We start from the raw sequence: 19,281 nt of genomic DNA, 5'->3' as shown, positions 1-19,281 counted from the left end.
GAAAAGAGTGGTTGCTGTGGATTGCAGGCCGGCACTGTGAAATCAGTTGCTAAAATCATCGATGCCTGCAGACCTGTCAGTGACCCTCTGGCAATGACCACTCACTAGGGAAAAATGTGTATTCCCTAACCAGATGGCTTATGGTAGCTGAGAGTTCCTGGATGAAACTGGTTGCAAAGAGGATATCAAATTTATATGGAAGACTTCACTTATCTGTAAACCAGCTACTCAAACACATTGGCTACCTACTTGCCAAGTTTTGCTACTACTTGGCAAGTAGTTAGCCAATGTCCGCAGACAAACTGGCATTTTCCATGTTGGTGAGGCACCTTATACTTCTTTGCAACCAGTTTCACCTGGTGACTGCTAGCAACCACTCGCCAACCAGTAGGAGAATAACAATTTTTTCTTAGCAATCATGAGTTTGCCCGGGGAGTCATTGAACAATCTGTAGCACTGTGTTGTTTGGATCCTGGTAAAGACGGTAAAGTGTTTGATCTCAAACTAAAAGAATGAGCTGCAAAAACCTGAAGAGTCATGTTCTCTGTGCTGATTATAATGCATTAAAATATAAATTATGCAAATCTGAAGCAAGTCAAAGTAGAGAAACATTGTATATAAGAAGTTTAAAGGTCTTTTAACTGTCCTGTCCCCCCCTTTTTTTTTTTAAATTTTCTGACTTAGGAAGAAGCTATAATTCAACTAAAAGTATTCAAACAAATTAGTTGCAAATGTTTGCCAGTTGTGCTCTTAAACATAAGATTCAGGCTTGGAATAGTGCCTGGAGAATCCATTGGTCTCTGCTTCCAGCACACGTCTCAGTTCATCTGACCACACACACACACACACACACACACACACACACACACACACACACACACACACACACACACACACACACACACGACCTCACCAGTGTGAGTAAGTCTGTCTGGAACTGTTAGACACAGAGAGGAGGTCTGGGAATGCTGAAGGTGGGGGAGTTCTGAGGGAGAAGAGGTAGAAAGTTGCAACTTCAGGGCAATATGGACCGCATGCTATGGGAAGGAATGCATGTGTCTTTGTAGGAGAGTGAAAAAGCAAATGAAAAGAAGAGAGGAGGGGGAGGAGGGGGAGGCGGAAAGAAGCAATGAGGGAGGGATCTCAGCTAAAGCTGCAGCGTGGCTGTGTCTGAATGAAAGGACCTCTCACTCTCACTTTCTTCTGCTGTCTGTCTGTACCTATGGCTTCTGCAAACGAGCACGTCCAGACCAAACACAGAGCAGAGACTCTCCGAGTGACTTCAAGCTAGAAGTAAATATTTTTCAGAAACTGTGGCTGAGGGTGCAGCATTTTCGATTGCTTTTCGTAAGGTTAGTCCCTCTTTCTAAGAAGATTAGTACTTTCGTTTATTTGCTTTTAGTGCAACAACAAACTTATTTTTGAGAATAAGTTGCAATGTGATTGATGGTCAGTTTCAGTGACGGGAACCTTATCTCTTTCAGGAGTTTCTGCTGTGACGTGCAGGTGTTTATGCAGATATGACTGAGTAAACTCTTCTCATCACAGAAATTTGGGAAATTGGTTGGACAGACCGTCAGGACTGCTCTGCAGTTCTCCTGAATAAAATAATTCACTGGATCTTGGATCAGATTTACTATATTTTACCTCATTTTTGTCTCACACATCTCGAGGTTAGCCTACCATGTGAGTGTGTTGTGTGAGTTAGATTTAACTGGAGCTATCCTGAGTATTTTGTAGGTTTCTGGCCAGCTGGCAGGCAGCTGTGATGGAGGGTCAGTGTGCTTCATACACGCATTCACACCTCTAGACATAAGCTCACTGATGGCTGCCTGACTCTGCAGAGACAAGCACACCAAATGAAAACATCAAACATTCCACTTTAACTTTCAGTTTCATATCTGCGCTTTATAGACGTGATGTAACCTGTACACTCATTTCCTTTTCTTACCTTTTCTAAACTCAAATACCACATTCACACTGACTTCATTTACTACAATATTGGGTCAAGAGACAAAGTATCCAGAACTGAGAGAGCGTATACTTACAGCACGATGATACAGACCTGCAATTTGGTCCCCAGATGGATCTTGCAGCACACCTCCCCTCACCACCTTCTCCCCATCCTGCTGTTGCTCCTCCGTACCTGGTGGGGGAGCTGTCACCCTCAGTGTTTGGATTACAAGCCTCCATTTGAGCCCAGGCAGCCATTGGCCTTCTGCAAGGAGTATTCCAAGTTTGGGTGCTGTGATGTGGAAAAAGATGAGGAGATATTGGGCAGGTTTTACAACATTATGGAAAACTTTGACCATTCAGGTTATGCAGCCTGTGGCAAATACGTACGCAGCATCCTCTGCCAGGTAAGAGAAACATTTATTCTAATTTGATTTGATCTCTTTGATTTGATGAGTATTAGGTACAAATATTCAAATCAGACTATGTTACACATGTTCAGTTTAGAATCCAAACTCATGTTTTCCACTGTGTGTATAATAACTAGATTTTATTATGCTATTTTATTTTATTTATTATTTTATTTTATTATGCTGTCCTCTAATCTAGCATCACAATTGTGACTTTTTACATTTAAATTAAAGCAGATTCCCCTCTGGTTTGTTTTAGCAGGTAATAAATTCTACTACATATTTCCAACAGGAAGATATAAGTGTGTTTAGTCATGTGTAAGAAGCTCATCATAAAGGAGAACCAACAAAATATTTTAACAGTTTAATGAATACATGATGCTTTTAGACAGCAGTTACTCATACCAAAAGCCAAACCGATGTGTAAATTGAACATGGCGAATATAAAGCCCAAAGGCCTGGATCATCCAGTGGAAATAAACCCTCCAAAATCAAGAACAGGCTGCCTTTTGCTAAGAGAGTTGAAGATGAATGATTGCGATGGGTTTTCTTTCCCTCTGTCACCAGAGCACCTGCTCATGGGGGTGATAAGATTGGTGAGGTTTTCTCTGTTTAATTTGTATTATTGTAGGGTCTGATGCAACCCATGGAGTGGTGTGTATCAGACATCTGGCCTGATTTAAATGTTCATATAACACTACGGTGGATTTTTAAAAAAATATGTTAGTAATTCCTTTACTGTACCGCATAACCGTTCAGTTTATTGTTGCTAACTTTTCTTCTTTAGACCCTGAGTGATGAAATGACAGTACACATGGGTGTTGAATAAAAACATAGATATCCAAAAATTTCTGCCACAACTTCACCAACTAAGGTGCATGGAGTGGGACACCCGTTGAATAAAAACAAAAAACGCGCCATTGGTTGGACTTCTTACCTGATACATGATGTTCAGGCTTGTAAAAATTGTGGATTCTTCCAGTGAATCCTGCTATTTGATGTAGACACAAAATATCTGGGTCCATGGAGGTGATGTTGCATGGTCATCTGTTCGCAAACATGTACTAAACAAATCACAGATTAGTTGTCATCATTTTTTTTTAAAGCCACGAAAGTTGAAATGGACCGATTGACTGGAAATCTGATAATTTGCAGTCTTCTTGGTCCTGACTGGTGACCTGTCGGCTAGCCTCACGTGCATCCAAATGTGAGCTGGTCCTTTTCATGCAGCCACCTGCTAGCATTTGGCTGTGGCCATTTGCGAGTTCTACTGTGAGTAGGGAAAACACAAAACTGGCAAAGTAAATTGGGACAGAATCGGCAAATGTTCTTAGCAAGAGACCTAACCAGACACTTAAATCACCCTCACCAGCTGAACATGAACATTTTAAAGAAGCTAATAAAGGTGACGGCGCTACGGCTAAAGTTAACGTGTTTAGATCCAGCCAGGTAGCAGCCTTGGTATGAAAAAAACGTCAAAGAAAAACAGTCTGTGTCATCTTATCTGGTAAAGTTACAAATGTACTGAAAATTTGTATTGTTATATTAACCTGTTTCATCTGCTTCTCTTTAGCAAGATAAAAAATATCATGTAAATTCTCAGTTTATTCTCAGTTGCTTCAATGAGAGAAGAACCTGCAGCTAGCTGTCAATATACTGTCAGTTATAGCTATAAGTATAGTTAGAAAATCAGAATTGGTGCATCTTTACTTTGATATCTTAGTTATAATGAACAAAACAACTAACATCAGTTTTCAGAAGCTCCTCTCTCAACAAAATGTGTTTGCTCTCTTTTTAAGTCTGGTGGTCCATGGTGATATTCACAGAAAGATGTAAAGTTTTTCATACTGGGACTTCCTGGGAAATATCTAAAACTAGTAAAAAATGCGGAAAGAAATCCAGAGGTGCATGAAATCTTGACCTTGAAGGGAAAGATCGCCCAAATTCAAATTGGATAAGGTTTTGGTTTTATGGATAAAGACTCTGAACTTTGTCATCTCACGCAGTAAGCATGAACTATGTGCCAGAAAACATTCGTTTCTCAGATGAGGCACAAACATAAGCATAAGACAGCCAGTCTCCAGAGTTTGAACCAGAACAACTGTATGAAATTGCAGAACAATTTAACAGCACATTCACTTTTCCAGTAATCTCACAAAAATATGCATTAAGGTTTTAACTACACCATCAGAAGACTTGGCAATATTTGAATGAAGTGCCTGTGCCACCATTAGGTGTGGAGGGGAAAAACTGAATTTCACTTAATGACAGTAGAGAGACCATAAGGCAGAGGTAGAAAAATGAACCAGCAATCCCTAGGTGAACATAATAATTCATAATAATTTTTCTTTAACTTATATTGTTTTAAAAAGCATTGACTCATACAATTTTGGCATGAAAAAAAAACCTTTCCAAATGCATTATTGTGTTATTCTTGCAATGCGGTTTAATAAAAAAATAAGATAAAAATAAGATATGAAATATCCTTATCCCATATTTAGGAAATTCATTTTTTTTAATAATAGTTAATGATGATGATGATGATAATGATACTACTAATAATAAAGTGAACATGGCAAAACAGAACATAAAATAAAATAAATACTCAACATTTAGTTTCTGTTAATAGTTTTGGATATTTTTTATTCTAACGAGTTTTTCTATTTTAGTGTGACTGTGTTTTAGTTTCCTTTTTCAGCTCTTTAATCTTAAACAGATCCCAGTGCTGAAATCCAGCCCCTCCCTTCCTGGAATAACCCTTGAAGCCATTCCCACTCACTGATGACATAATTAGGCCCTGACTTTGCAGCTCAGATGCTTACTACGTGCAGATCCAGAGCACAAATTAAATGATAGGTGCAGCACAAATTTGGTCATGGCCGTATAACTGAGATAAAAGCTTCACTATACAGAAGCCAAAATAATCGGGTGGGTAGCTTTACCATAAATAACACTTTAATTTTTGATGTCAACAAGGAAACAATGAAAACTAACAAACTTGGTGGCTTCCCGGCAGTTTCATACATCATACGTTATGTAAAGATGGTGACGAATCGTCCAAAAATATAGACTTATGTTATTGTGGTAATTATAGCCTGATGTGGTTCTTACCAAGCAGTGCAGGCTGGATCTCACGCACCATTTACAACTTCTGGATATAGGTGGAGCTCAGACGAAATATACATTCAAAAAGTTTAGCATGATACACATGTGCTGTGTAGACTGCAACAAAAAGCCTTTAAAGAAACTCTCATTTACATGAGCGCATTATATGAAAAGTTATGTTAAAAATAAAGAATGCATTTTTGGTTCCATTTGAGGTATGTTGATGCTTTTGTGTACTTTGTAAACCTTTTTCAATGATGATGGTCCGCTCTTTGGTTTTTCGGCTCCCAAGTTCATAATTTGAGGTGAAAGAGGCCCGGGAGGCGGTCAGGTTACCCCGCTGCCAGGGTACTTAACCAGGATAAAAGCCATACACTGAAGCCGTCTGTTCCAGCTGCAGAACGGAAGCTTCCTGGCACTGATATCAATCACAGCGTGAAGAGAGGGACAGGCAGACACATATTAAAGAGAGAGACAGAGTGGGAAATGAGTGTGTGTGTGTGTGTGTGAGTCAGGGAGACGGGAGGAAGACTGTCATTGTTCTTTGCTTACTTGACCAAACAAACAACCGTTTCCTCCTCAGGCCAGGGGTCCAGGATATATCAGGTTGCTGCAAGAGAGGAGCAGAGAGAAAAAGGATGAAGAAAAGCACAGGAATAAGAAGAGATGAATAAAATAAGTGAAGATAATGTCAGCCATAAAGAAAAGAGAAAAACAAATGAATTAACGACAATAAAAACAGACATAGAGATAATTTCAAGGGCATTCTGTTGCCCTTGAAAAGAGTGTGCATTTGCGTGTTATAGTTGCAGTGCTCTGCTTTCATGTGGCTTTCTCGATGGGTTTTCATTTATTTTGTCATCAAATAAACCATTAGCAGCACCCTCAGTTCAACAAGACCCATAAAGGGGCTGTTTGAGGATAAAAAACATTTAGTGAGCACTGCACCAAGCAGCAGAAGTCCAGTTTAGTTGTTTCCCTCTTGCATTTTTAATAAGCAAGCTTTTAGTACGGTAGCGATGTGTCTGGCTGTTTCACACTGCTCTCTCAGTTTAAAAACTCAGCCTGTGTCATTTCCTCTGACAGGGTCACACATTTACCTCTCATCTGTTTACCATGACTCTTTTTTGTCTCTCAGCTACAATAAAACACCAGCGTGTGGAGCAGTGAGTGGAGAATCGGGAGCATGTGAGATGACAGGAATAAAATCTGAGTCTATTCTGAATTTGACGGCGTAAACACCAAATTATAGCAGCTTGAAGTGGTCGCGTTGTTAGAAACAGCTGCTTGTAGCTGCATGCCTTATTTCTACCCTATCATAGTGGAACCAAAATAGGACAATGGCTGGGATTTCAGCATGACTCGGTCAAACAAAAGATCATGTGCAGTATTTGCAGTTTGCTCTGCCTTTTTGCCAACACATGTCTCTCATTTTCAAGCAAAGAAAACGTCTTCATAACCTTGGCTTAAAATATATTTCTATTGAAGAAGATATGGCTTGAACTTATACATTTTTCCTTGAACGTAGCATCTGCCCCACATGCCTGTTTACTGCTTTCATCAGCAGTTCCAGCATCTCAGACTGAACACAGCTTTTGTTTGGCCCAGTAGAGAGAAATCTATTTCAGAGAACACTCTGATCTTTTCCACAGTAGTACTATCAAGATGTTCAACAAGAGTCTGCGTTGACTGTTTTGGCCAAACCCCCCACCTCCCCTTTCTCTGTGATTTATAAAAGTCCGTGTTTCAGTTAACACTTGGATGGAACAGCAGTTTAAGCCATCTGTGCCCTAAAAGACAAAGACAGACACAGAAACGTAAAGTTTAATGGACTACAGTGTCCAAAAAGTATTGATAGTTATGGATTTGTCACACCTTTATATTTAAACATATCCATTTTAGTGTGGGCTACAGCTTGAGTCATGTTACCTACTGTGAGTTTGTCCATATGTGTGTAATTGTGGTCTAAATACTAAAATCTGCTCACAGGAATATAAACCAAACACAAAAGATGGCCTTGTAGTCTTACAGGTGGTAATTAGGATAAAAATCAAGGTCAAGTTTTAAGTTCTGGTCAAAACTGGTCAAAGAACTGACTATGCAGTCAGTAATAGCAGTAATAAATATATACATACCCAAATTAGAGCTGTTTACAGCTGTTGCATCACTGCGTTCAGTGTCAGCATCAAATGCAATTGTTTAAGTGCAAAGTTAAAGAAAGGAGCCAGAAAGCCTGTGATTATGAGGTCAAGAAACCACTGTTTTTTTTTGTTTTTTTTGCGAATATCTGCTTTTGTTTCATTCTAATCAAGGAAGAGATTGCAAAAAGAAATCCTTCAACACAAACGTTTCTCTCACTAGAAAGTCAAGCAAAGACGTCCAGGCAACTTCTGTGACATTGGTCCATCGTTTGGGGACTATTTTTCAACCAGGGCTCAATGAAGACAACAAAAACTTTAAAAATCTTTTAGATAAAAACTCATAGGTGCATGTTTTCATTTATCAATGTCCTTACAAAAATGTTACAGCAAATAATTACCAGAAGAGGCATTGTGATGACAGGATTAAAAACAACACATTTTGTCCACGTTGTCGTTATTCAGTGACATAATCTTTAAAGTGCTTTTGAAACTACATCCACCACTTACATAATCACTGTAATAATCTCCATATATAAAAACAGCTGAGATTAAGCGTCAGCCTGTGAAACAACACAAAAATATCCCATATCTGCTGTTCTGATCTGTGCTAAATGAGCTAAATCTTTTGCAACGTTATTTATGTTTATTTATTTAAATATTTACTTTTGTTTAAATACCAAAACAGTTATTTGGAAAACTTTACTGATGTCAGAAATAATTCACTGCAAAGTGAAAATAGGTTTATGAGCCCTTACAAGAAACAACAGCAAATTTAATCTAAACATTCTTGATCTACCAAACCAATCCTATGCCCGTTTGTTGTTTGGGATTTGTTTACTGGATCAGTTTGGTTTTTCTGGCAAATGAAAGCGCACCAGTTTGCATGATGATGGTTTGGGTGCCATGGCTCTTTGTGCCTAAGGCACACCATTCTGGGTGTGGACAGTGTGGTTGTGACTTAATAACTGAGTGGACCTTCCTGGGATCCATTTATACCAGGCCGCACTCAGACAGGCTGCATATATCTCAGGCTTGCCCAGTCAAAATGAGGCCCAGAGGCTGTGGAAGAACAAATACACAAATCCATTTAAGTGATTCATTACTGAATCTCATACATTTCTGTAACTCTACCTTTGATATTAGCTTAAAAAAGTTTTACATTTTTAAATCATATGTAATGAAACGGTATCTGTTGTCCTTTGAAGGTGTGTTCTCCATATGCTGCCCACCTGTATGATGCCGAGGACGCTAACACACCCATGAGGGCGCTACCTGGACTCTGTGGGGATTACTGCTCTGACTACTGGCGGCAGTGCCGGTACACGCTCAGCCTCCTGCTTGAGGACGTAGGGAACTCACAGCAGTTTGCAAACCTGACAGCCACAATTGAAGAAGATCACAGAAGGTTTTGTGAATTTCTGGTGTTGAAGGACAAAGAGTATTGCTATCCTAGTGTCTTGACAAATGCAGGTATGAGTTACATGTTGTATGAACAGGTTAAAAAAATGCATCTCGGTGTAACTAGCCCAGAAAAAGGTCTAGAGTATACAGCCTTGATAGCTCTGAAGCTGTTATTAAACACATCAATCTGTGAGCTAAATGTCAGCGTCAGTATCAAAATGATGCTCCACATCAGCATTTTAAAATCATTGTTGTGAACCAGCTAGCATGCTTAAAGTGAAATGTTTAAAATCATTAGTATAAATGTTAATGACTACATATGCAGAAACAATAGTGTGGATGCAAACAGTCTGAACTGCATGCATGAATTTGAAAATATCCGTGTCTGCACTGTCTCACCAAGAAAATCACTCCAATGAAAGAAAGAGTGGGTGGAAGAGCTCTTCATATTGATTTGTAACTGCCTGAACAGAAGCTGAAAGTACAGTGCATTGCTGTAAAATAATTACAGTTTTAATTTGGTGCAAGCCTCTGCAAGTTTGATTGCAACTCAGTTTGCAGATGTGATTAGACACATGCCAATCTACTCTCCCGTGTCTTTTTTCCCCACCCTAAGAGTTAAATGCTAACCTGGGATTGCTAAATGAAGATCCTGAAGGATGTTTGGAGCTGTGCTTACAGGAAGTTGCCAATGGACTCCGTAACCCTGTGGCTATGATCCATGCAGATGATGGAACTCATCGCTTTTTTGTTGCGGAGCAGCTGGGTTATGTGTGGGTATACTTGGCGAACGGCTCTAGGATCGATCGACCTTTCCTCAACCTGACTAAAGCCGTCCTCACATCCCCGTGGGCTGGAGACGAGAGGGGATTCCTCTGCATAGCCTTACACCCTAGGTCCATCTTTTTTCAATCAAAATATTAGTTTTGTCTAAGGGATATGTCCACATTTAAACAGCAACATTTTGTTTTCAAAGGAAAAAATCATCGTGCCAAAATGTGATTTCCATTGAGCTTCTGTTTCGTTCACAGGTTCACCACTGTCAGAAAAGCCTACGTGTACTACTCTGTGTCTGTTAAGAAGGAGGAACGAATACGAATCAGCGAGTTCACAGTATCAGCACATGATGATAATCAACTAGACCATTCTTCTGAGAGGTGCTGTATTTAGTAGGTCCTTGCATGGTCTTAAATGACACAAATACATTCATCATCTTCTCATCTCTCCTGCTGTAGAACCATCCTGGAGGTGGTGGAGCCAGCATCCAATCATAATGGAGGACAGCTTCTTTTCGGTCACGATGGGTATCTGTACATCTTCATAGGTGACGGTGGCCGTGCTGGAGATCCTTTTGGAAAGTTTGGCAATTCACAAAACAAGTCAGTACTGTTTAACTAATGTGTTTGCATGTTTGGATGCATGCATAGACTCACAATGTTGATTTCACATTTTGTGTTAAAGAAGATGTGAAATCTCAAATAACACGCAAACATAATAGACATAGTTGAGATTGTGAAGACTGCTCATCTTTATAATCTTCACGAGGCCTCATGACGTTGTCAAGATGTTGACTTGATAAACAAAATACCAAAGTCGAGTCGGAGCAGGTAAAGCGTCAGAGAGTCCTGCCAAAAATGGGTTCCAGATAGTTAAATTCCTCTCAAATCAAATCTAATGAAAAGGATCAAATTTATGAGGAACGTTTCTGCATTGAACAGAGGGCATTATAAATGATAGTTTTGCAAAGACTATAATTCAAAACAATTTCTTCAAAGTGACGAGTGAAAACTTTGTTTGCACATGTGTCATAAACAATCATTCATGATAACTGCCAGGTTCTGTGCTGTGCCAGTTTATGGAGATTTCAGTCTTTAATTTACAAAACGCGTCAAGTAGGCATTCCTCCTCTATGGTTTATCATTATACCGAGAGCTGCATTGATTGAAGTTTATTATTTTTGAATTTTTAGCACAGAAAATTAAAGATAAAGCCAAAAAACCTCCAAAAAAGTCACAAAGTTCAGCCAATAGAAAAAGAGCGTCAGGGAGTTCAAATATTGCTCCTCATTTTTTGTAAATCAATACTTCATCCTGTGAAATGCACCAATAATGTCACATTTAATAGGTAGGTTTGCATTTTAGGGCTGACAAAAATAGCGATCTATCTTTAATGTTTGTATCGAGAAAGCAAGTAAACTTCCTCCAAAACTGGGACTTCATTTAGAGCTGTTAGCACCTTTTCTCCAGAGATGGACAATTTAGCTGTTTGTCTCTTCCTGAGGCTGTTTTTGACAAGCCGTAGTAGCTCTTCTGGGAATGCAGCCTGCCAAGTCTAATATTGACATGACACACTACACACATCATGGACCACCACACACTGGAATGTGGAGGGGAGAGAGAAAGTGAGCGAGAGTGAGTGCAGGGTGGTAAACACTGGAAAAAGGTCATAAAGGCCATTAATAATATTTTTTAAAATGATTATTTATACAGAAATTACACCCATTTGTGAAGGTAGTTCCTCGTTTCCTTACATTTCTAAGCAGATGAAACAACAAGGGAGAGAAAGGTAGGGAGAAGGAAAGAAACAGCTCATGCTAAACTATCCCACATTGATGGTCAGTGTTATGACAGCCAGTGGATTCAGATCACTACTGTCCATTGTTCATGTGACTGCTGATAGACGTAGCAGGATGGATTTTGAAGTGTCCAGAGCTATACTCTCTACTCAGATTCATTCAAACAGAACTGCAAAACGGATCTGACCGTGCTTTTCTGGCGTTAAATAAACACTTACGGTTGAACCATTTAGTCACCACAGTCTTTATGATACTCTGAGTCATTCTTCCTTTTTTGTCTGGTCGTTACGTTTAATAGGTCAACACTTCTCGGCAAGGTGCTGCGTGTTGACGTTGACTTCAACGATAACAGTGCCCCGTACAGCATTCCCTCAGACAACCCATTTCTGGGCGAGAAGGAGGCACGGCCGGGTAAATGAATTTCCTGTTTGTGTGGAAGACTGTGATCATGTCTGGTGACTTTGAAGATGCTGAATGGCACACTTATTAATGCTAATCTAGCTTAGCTTTTCTCTCATAATATTGGACTGCGGTGGGACTGTGTTTTTCTTTCTGTGCAAAGCTGGAAAATGACTGTTCGTGTCAGAAGTGCGTCCTCACAGAGGATGTCATTTTTGTTTGTGTTTTCCATCCACGTATTTCTTTCTTTGTTTCCCTGCAGAGGTTTATGCCTATGGAGTTCGCAACATGTGGCGTTGCTCCATTGACCGCGGTGACCCCGTTACCACTGAAGGCAGAGGCAGGATGCTTTGTGGTGACGTGGGCCAGAACAAATATGAAGAGGTAGACCTCATTGTTAAAGGTATGATAATTGTAGCTTGAAGGATGATTTTCTTTTTCTAATATGTTGATTTCTATAGTTTAACAGCTTCACCGAAGTAGTTTACATTAAAGTGAAATTACTTTTTAATTTTATCAGTATATAATATGGCCACAACTGTTATTTTAAAGCCTGCATCATTACAGAAACACTATTTCCTGCCAAATAATAAAACAGAATCTCATGTATTCAAAAGAGGACGTAGAATAGACATTAGAATTAGTGCTTGATAACCAAATCCAATTTTTTCAGCATCAAACCGTTTGAATACATATAAATTGTAGAACTTCTTTTTTGCTGAGTAATTTTACTGTGTCAACTCTTATTTTTAAGGAGGAAATTACGGATGGAGAGCCAAAGAAGGATTCAGCTGCTACGATCGTAAACTCTGTCAAAACTCATCCCTCGGTGAGTCTACAGTCTGGGTTACTGAAAGTCCATAAATACAAGTATGTTTTACCCAAATTATTTAATATTTATACAGATATTTAATTTGTAAATTAAATTGTTACAGCACACTGTTTGTTCTCTGTAAAAGCCTCCTTAGAATAGAATAAAAAACTGTTGTCAACTCAAAAGAGATTTTAAATAACTGAACTTCATTGTCATTTAATTTCACGAGCTCAGGTTTCTTACAGGGTACAGTATATTTCCTGTTTGTTACAATGATGTAGCAGTGACACTGAATAATAAACGAGGTCTGATCTTTGTTTATGTGTTTGCAGACGATGTCTTGCCAATCTTTGCCTATCCACACAAGCTGGGCAAGTCTGTGACAGGAGGATACATCTACAGAGGCTGTCAGATGCCCAACCTTAACGGACTCTACATCTTTGGGGATTTCATGAGCGGGTGTGTGTTTGTAAAATGAAAATTTCAAATGAAAACACTCGTAACCTTTTTTGTTTTTGTGGATTTTTACCTAATCAGTGTCCAGTCAGTGTGCTGTTGAACTGCTCTGCACAGGGTTGATTTAATAATTTACAGTAAAAATGCATTGATGTGAAGCTTTTGGACTACAGCTCTTGCTATGCGTAAACATTATATGTATCTCTGTTTGTGTTTAGGCGTCTGATGTCTCTTTGGGAGAACGTTACCACAGGTGAATGGCAGTACAATGAAATCTGCATGGGAAGAGACCAGACCTGCAGATTCCCCAAACTTATCAACAGTTACTATAAATACATCATCTCTTTTGCTGAAGATGAAGCAGGTAATAACTGTGTGGGTCGGTGTGTTGATGTATTGCTACCAGACACTGCATCACTTATTTAATTAGGTACATTTATAATGGAAAGATAAACTTAAGCCCCGATCACACACACCTAGAAACAGTCCATGAATCCCCTGGCAGCTGCCAGTTGCTTGTGGAAAATGTGTATTCTCAGACTGGTTGGGGTTGCTAGAGGTTGCTGACAGCTGGTGAAATAGGTTGCAAAGAGATGTAGGGTACTGCAATGAAACCCTCCTTGCGACACCTGCAGCCAACACTATTAAAAAGGTGTAACTTTTTTTCTGTTTCCAGTTTGTGTTGCACATTTCACAGTTTTACTACTGCTCAGTGAGTAATTGGCAAATGTTTGCAGACAAGTAAGTTTCTTGCATGAGAACTACAGGCAGTTTTGTCTCCTAGTAACCAAAACAATCACAGATGTTTTTGGTGTAGCGTCCTCTTTAGGACTGATTTCACATAACAAGAGCAAACACTCACCATCTGGTCCGGAAATACAATTTATTTTTCTACATGTCTTTAGGTTTCCAGGGGATTTCCTACTGGTCTCCTGGTCTGTGTGGCTTAATGTGAAAAGAAATAATTATTTCTAACTAGTACACATGTAGTGTGAAGTACCAAAGTGGATATTTTTACTGGTATTATTGTTAATGAAATTAGATTACTACTAAACTGCATGATTTCTAAGTTAGGAAATGTTTAGGTTTGTGTTGGTCTTAAAAAAAATTGTATTTCTCTTCTTTCCTGATAATTTCAGGAAGCAAATTGGAGACGAATGGTTTAAAGCAAAGTTTAATATATTTTTCCCCAGAGTAGTGTTTTTGTCTCTCTCTTTCTCCCCCATTTTGCTATTTTTGTACCTCTTTTATTTCTGTCTCCCGTCTGTTGTCATCATAAATATTTCCCTGTGTTCCTGTTGTTTAATTTTTTTTTTTATCTCCTTCTTTTCTTGCTCACTGCTTCCTATTTTTTTAATCTCCCCGTTTGTCTTTTTATGTTCTGCCGTCTCTGCCTGCTGCTCTCTTTCTCCATTTCGTCTGTGAATTTTTCCAGGTGAGCTGTATTTCTTAGCCACAGGAGTCCCGAGTGCGACAGCAAGAGGTGGCGTTATCTACAAGATAGTGGACCCTTCCAGGTAACTTGCCAGCGCATCACTTTACTTCATCAGCAGTTAAGTGCTCATTAAACTACATGGATGTGTGATGTTAAGGTGTGAGAGTGTGAACCCAATAATTATATATGATGGAGGTTTTAAGAGTTGGAATGCTGCTAATAAAATACAGTGCAGAAACATGTTAAAATGTTAAAAGAACTGCTCAGAGCACAATCATCTTCCATCCCTCTCTAGCCAATCCTGGCAAAAAGAAAGAAATAAGAAATACAGATTTTCTAAATCTTATTTATTTAATCTATCTTCATTTACTGTATCTCTGCACTAATACACACTAAAATTAAAGTGGAAGCTGCTAAACACCATTAAAAACAAAACATTAAAAAAAAGAAAATGAAAAGATACATATGTGCTTATAGTACCCATTATTGCATGTGTACTAATCTTTTCTGTCTTGGAAACAGGAGAGCACCACCAGGAAAGTGTAGCATCAAGCCTTCACCTGTTAAGATAAAAGGAAAACTAATTCATTTCCACCCAAAAGAAGGTAAAAAAAAAAGTCTTAAAGTGGTGTTTTTTTCTCGAATTTCATTGCCCTGCTTCAACCTTTACAAGTGATTCTTTCTAGAAATTGGTGAGTTACATTTCCAGCAGTAAATAAATGGTTAAAACATGCTATTTAATATGCATGTGGTTTCTTTTGGCTTCTCTTGATGTCTCTTGATTGTTCACTTTAATGGGGGCGTTGAAATTTGATAAATCTACCAAATCAAAGCAGTTTCTTGCATCAGGTAGCCAACGGATGGTTTTTAGCACTGCATAATTCTTTTTATTTTATTTTTCTCTTTTTTGCAGAGTATGTAATCAACAAGAAACCAACCACCACAGCTGTTCCTACTACAACGACCACTACAAAACCTACAACTAAAAAGAAGACAAGAATAGTAATAAAAAAACCTCCAATGCCAACAAGAAAAAAACCAAAGCCACCGCCAACAACAGCAGCAACAAGAAAAACAACAAGAAAGACAACATTACCAACAACAACACTGGCTCTCAAAACCACAACAAAATCTGCGTCGACCACAACAGTAAAGCCAAGAACTGTCCAGATGGCAGCAACAACTCCTGCCACAACCTCGTCCACTGGTAGGCCTGCTGGTGTACCCGTTTATCAGGCTAGCTCCACTGATTACCCAGTTTCTAGCCAAACCGCTAACCCAACCACTAATTTGACTAAGACTAAAAATAAGTCCACGAGACTGGTTCACACCGTGGCACGAGGAGAAGCCAGCAACGCCAAAACTGGTGGTTTCTTCGCCTACATTCTGATTTTGTTTCACATTTTTACACCTTAATTTCTAAATTTATGTTTGCTTCTAAGTAAAATCCTTTGCAAATTAGGCTTAAGTGCTAATAAGTTAGCTGAGCTTTTTTGGGGGGGAGTGGGAATCACACCTTCTTGGAATAAGGTAACTATAAAATCTATGCAGGCTTTCTCATGATCAAAAAGTATCAGCACTATCTCCTAAAGGTCATGTTAAAATGTTATAATTTAATCATATTTAAATTGGTTTTAAGGGTTATTTATGTTTTTCTTCAACAAAATAATTTGCTATATAGTTTTTTGGCCTTTTAACTGGTTTTACACACCGTTTTGAACTGATTAAGAATATTGTGAATATTTATATAGAAATAAATAACACATAAAATGATTTAAAAAGTTTGATAAATATGCCCCTGGGACATTTTCTCCACTTTGTTGAGGCAGATAAGCCATACTGTAACCTAAATGGCTAAAAAAAACAGAGTAAAAAAACAAAAGGTGACTTTTCTTAAATCAATATGCACTCAAAAAATAAGTAGCTTTTTAAGAATTCATTTTTGCATCTCACCTGTCTATACAGTTCAGCAAGTCTGTGCACTGGAACATAAACATGGGGAATGGAAAATAATTTGCATAATTTGCAGAAAAATGCTGTAAAATTGTTGTGTATCTTAATTATAACTGAGTTTACTGCCTCACCCTCTTGGCTTAGTTTTAATCACAAGTTTAATTATTCAGACTAAGCCATTTGCATTTGCACAAGCTTTTGCCCGACTCAGGTATCGTGGAATTGACTAAATTGGCTTTGAATCCCAACTTCAGACCTGCTAACATGCTATTCTTTGGCTGGTTCAAGAAGCTAAAGCAGGATAAATGGTGCTTATTTATGCATTAGGTTTTTGCACTGCTTTAATTTAAATCAGGTGTTTTGGCATAATTTATTATGAATAAATTGTTCTGCATCAGCCTCAGTTTGGACATTCATCCTTTTGTGTCTGTGTCTACATCCTTCCTTTGTGGTTGATACTATTTTTCCTTTGTCAAATACTACACTGAAAAATTGTCCTAAAGCAGTTTAACATTTTGGGAAATGTGCTTCCAGCTGATAAGGTCAGTGCTGTGTCTTAATTAGTTAGCTTAGCTAGAACACGGACTGCAAAAAGATATTACAATATAGCTACCTGCACAGCTAAAGCTAGCATTTTAACAACATGATATCTTATTTAAATACCTACATATATAAAATACCAAAATAATGGTGGTTTTACATTTTTAACAGTTTTTTTTGTCTGAATACAGAAATTTGCTAGATGTATTTACACTTTATTTAAATGATAATAGAAAAAATAATGAGTAGTATGGCTGGCTAACTTGCTAACTTTGCACATAACCCATTTCCTAGCAGGCTAATTAGTCGCTAAAATATCCTCTTATTTATATGATTCTTCTGCATCTGATTCTTAACAACAAAACAACCTCTGTTTCCCAAAATGTCAAACTTATTTTATATTAACATTAGCTTCAGCACCTCATAAAACAAATAAAAAGGGTGATTCTGTCTCTTCATCAGGTTATCGCACAACCTCCACGACTGCAGACTCATCTAGGATTGCAAAAACCCCAACCATCACCACACCTTCATCAGGGAGACATGGGAGACCCCTTCAGTACCCCCCTAGCACCACCTCACAGTATTTCAAACCACAACTCCTTACCACTCCATCCACAAAATTGCTGAAGCAGCCCCACATGACTTTAATCTCTACACCCTATCCAAAAGCTCCTGACCATAGGATGACCACAGCATGGCCACCGTACTTCAGCCAGACGCCCCTCGTACCATCCTACAGGCCCCAGAGACCACTAATCAACACTACGCTGCTTAAAACACAGGAGGAAAAGCTGTGGCTTGGTGAGAAGCTGGAAAGTGCAGGAGAGGGCAACCAAGTGTTTAAGAGGCCGAGAGGACGAGGTAGAGGTCAAGGTTACAAGAAAGCAAGAGGAGGGTGGAGACTGCGGGTTGGCTCAGTGCGACTTGTAAGCGCAGAAGGTTTGCCAGATCGAGGCAGAGTGGAGATTTTCATCCGTGGCCAGTGGGGTACAGTGTGCGATGACCTTTTCACCATCAAGTCAGGTAGCGTCGTGTGTCGTCAGCTTGGATTCTCGACCGCCCTGGCAGTGATGAAGAGGGCTGTCCTGGGGGAGGCGGACGACAGTGTTAGGATATTCTTGGATGATGTGGAGTGTGAAGGTGGGGAGAGATCACTGCTCGAGTGCAAGAGGTCCAGGGTTGGGAAACACAACTGCTCACATGCGGAAGATGTAGGGGTGATCTGTGGTTAGCAAAGAGTTGGTTAAAAGAAAGGGAAAAGCATCGGGAGAACTGGAAAAACTGGAAAAAATATATGGTACTATCACATACAGACAGTGAATGTATGAATGATTATTAGATCCCACACATTTTTTTAAGGATGACTTTTAATTATTTGCAATTTTCAGAATTTGTATTATCCTGCTTTTGCATTTCTGCACGTTACCTTAAAACTGCTCTATTTGTGTCTTTGAGAGAAGTGGAAAAGAAGAGCATGCATCCAACTTTTCACTGGCTTTGTGTGATCTATATGCAAGTAGCTCCTTCTAAACTCACTCAATCCACAGTTGTAAAGATAATAATCAGTTACAAGTTGAAACAATGATGATTATAGTAAACAGCAACATAGTATCTAAACCATAATTACATAAACACAGTGGTTACCACTCACAAAAGGGACTCTTTCTTAACCCCTTGTGAGTATTGTACTTAGAAAAAGTGGGAAAAAATGAACATTTTTAAATTAATTTTGGTACTCAGCAGTTAATGGTTTCATAATGTTCATGATGCAAATCAAGCTAAAAACTGGTGGATTGAGTGAGTTTTGGAGGTGCCTTGACATTTGAAGAAAAAAAAAAAATCCTGCTAGAACACACAAACATTTTTTAAATACATAATTTTACTAGATTTATTTTCTGAGGCAGATTTTAAATAATTTGCACATGGAAACATGTTGAATGTAGTTTTAAGATGAAAAAAATATCTTTAACCAGGAAATGCTGGACATTCTGCGCAATGAATGTAATGTTTCCAGGTTTACATAAAGAGATGTTAAAGGCACAGGGGGCCTGTGATGTAAATAAAGTTTACTGCAAAGTGATTTTCTTCTAAGTCTC

At 38.8% G+C, this 19,281-nt stretch overlaps 1 protein-coding gene across 1 annotated transcript; it reads left to right on the top strand.

Annotated features, from left to right (window-relative positions):
• Window positions 1-946: 946 nt before the first annotated feature.
• LOC146373869 (HHIP-like protein 1) lies at window positions 947-19,281 on the top strand. Its single transcript, XM_084951114.1, has 15 exons — window positions 947-1,352; window positions 1,485-2,360; window positions 8,815-9,079; window positions 9,627-9,906; window positions 10,042-10,167; window positions 10,246-10,389; window positions 11,884-11,996; window positions 12,247-12,387; window positions 12,739-12,813; window positions 13,131-13,257; window positions 13,473-13,618; window positions 14,690-14,771; window positions 15,212-15,294; window positions 15,603-15,896; window positions 17,645-19,281. Exons 2-15 carry the CDS (start codon window positions 2,055-2,057, stop codon window positions 18,415-18,417), a joined length of 2,955 nt encoding a protein of 984 aa, XP_084807240.1. The 5' UTR covers window positions 947-1,352; window positions 1,485-2,054; the 3' UTR covers window positions 18,418-19,281.

This window comes from Perissodus microlepis, chromosome 14, assembly GCF_051167445.1.
Source record: "Perissodus microlepis isolate ML-2025 ecotype Zambia chromosome 14, ASM5116744v1, whole genome shotgun sequence".
NCBI classification, from domain to species: Eukaryota; Metazoa; Chordata; class Actinopteri; order Cichliformes; family Cichlidae; genus Perissodus; species Perissodus microlepis.
Note: the sequence above shows the minus strand (reverse complement) of the source record. Positions and strands in the feature narration are given on the sequence as shown.

Bases quoted from the DNA above. Each gene is read 5' to 3' on its own strand.
- LOC146373869 (XM_084951114.1), top strand. From the start codon at position 2,055: ATGATACAGACCTGCAATTTGGTCCCCAGATGGATCTTGCAGCACACC. The intron at 10,168-10,245 runs GTGCTGTATTTA...CTCCTGCTGTAG, and splicing joins CTAGACCATTCTTCTGAGAG to AACCATCCTGGAGGTGGTGG. The intron at 15,295-15,602 runs GTAAAAAAAAAA...TCTTTTTTGCAG, and splicing joins TCATTTCCACCCAAAAGAAG to AGTATGTAATCAACAAGAAA.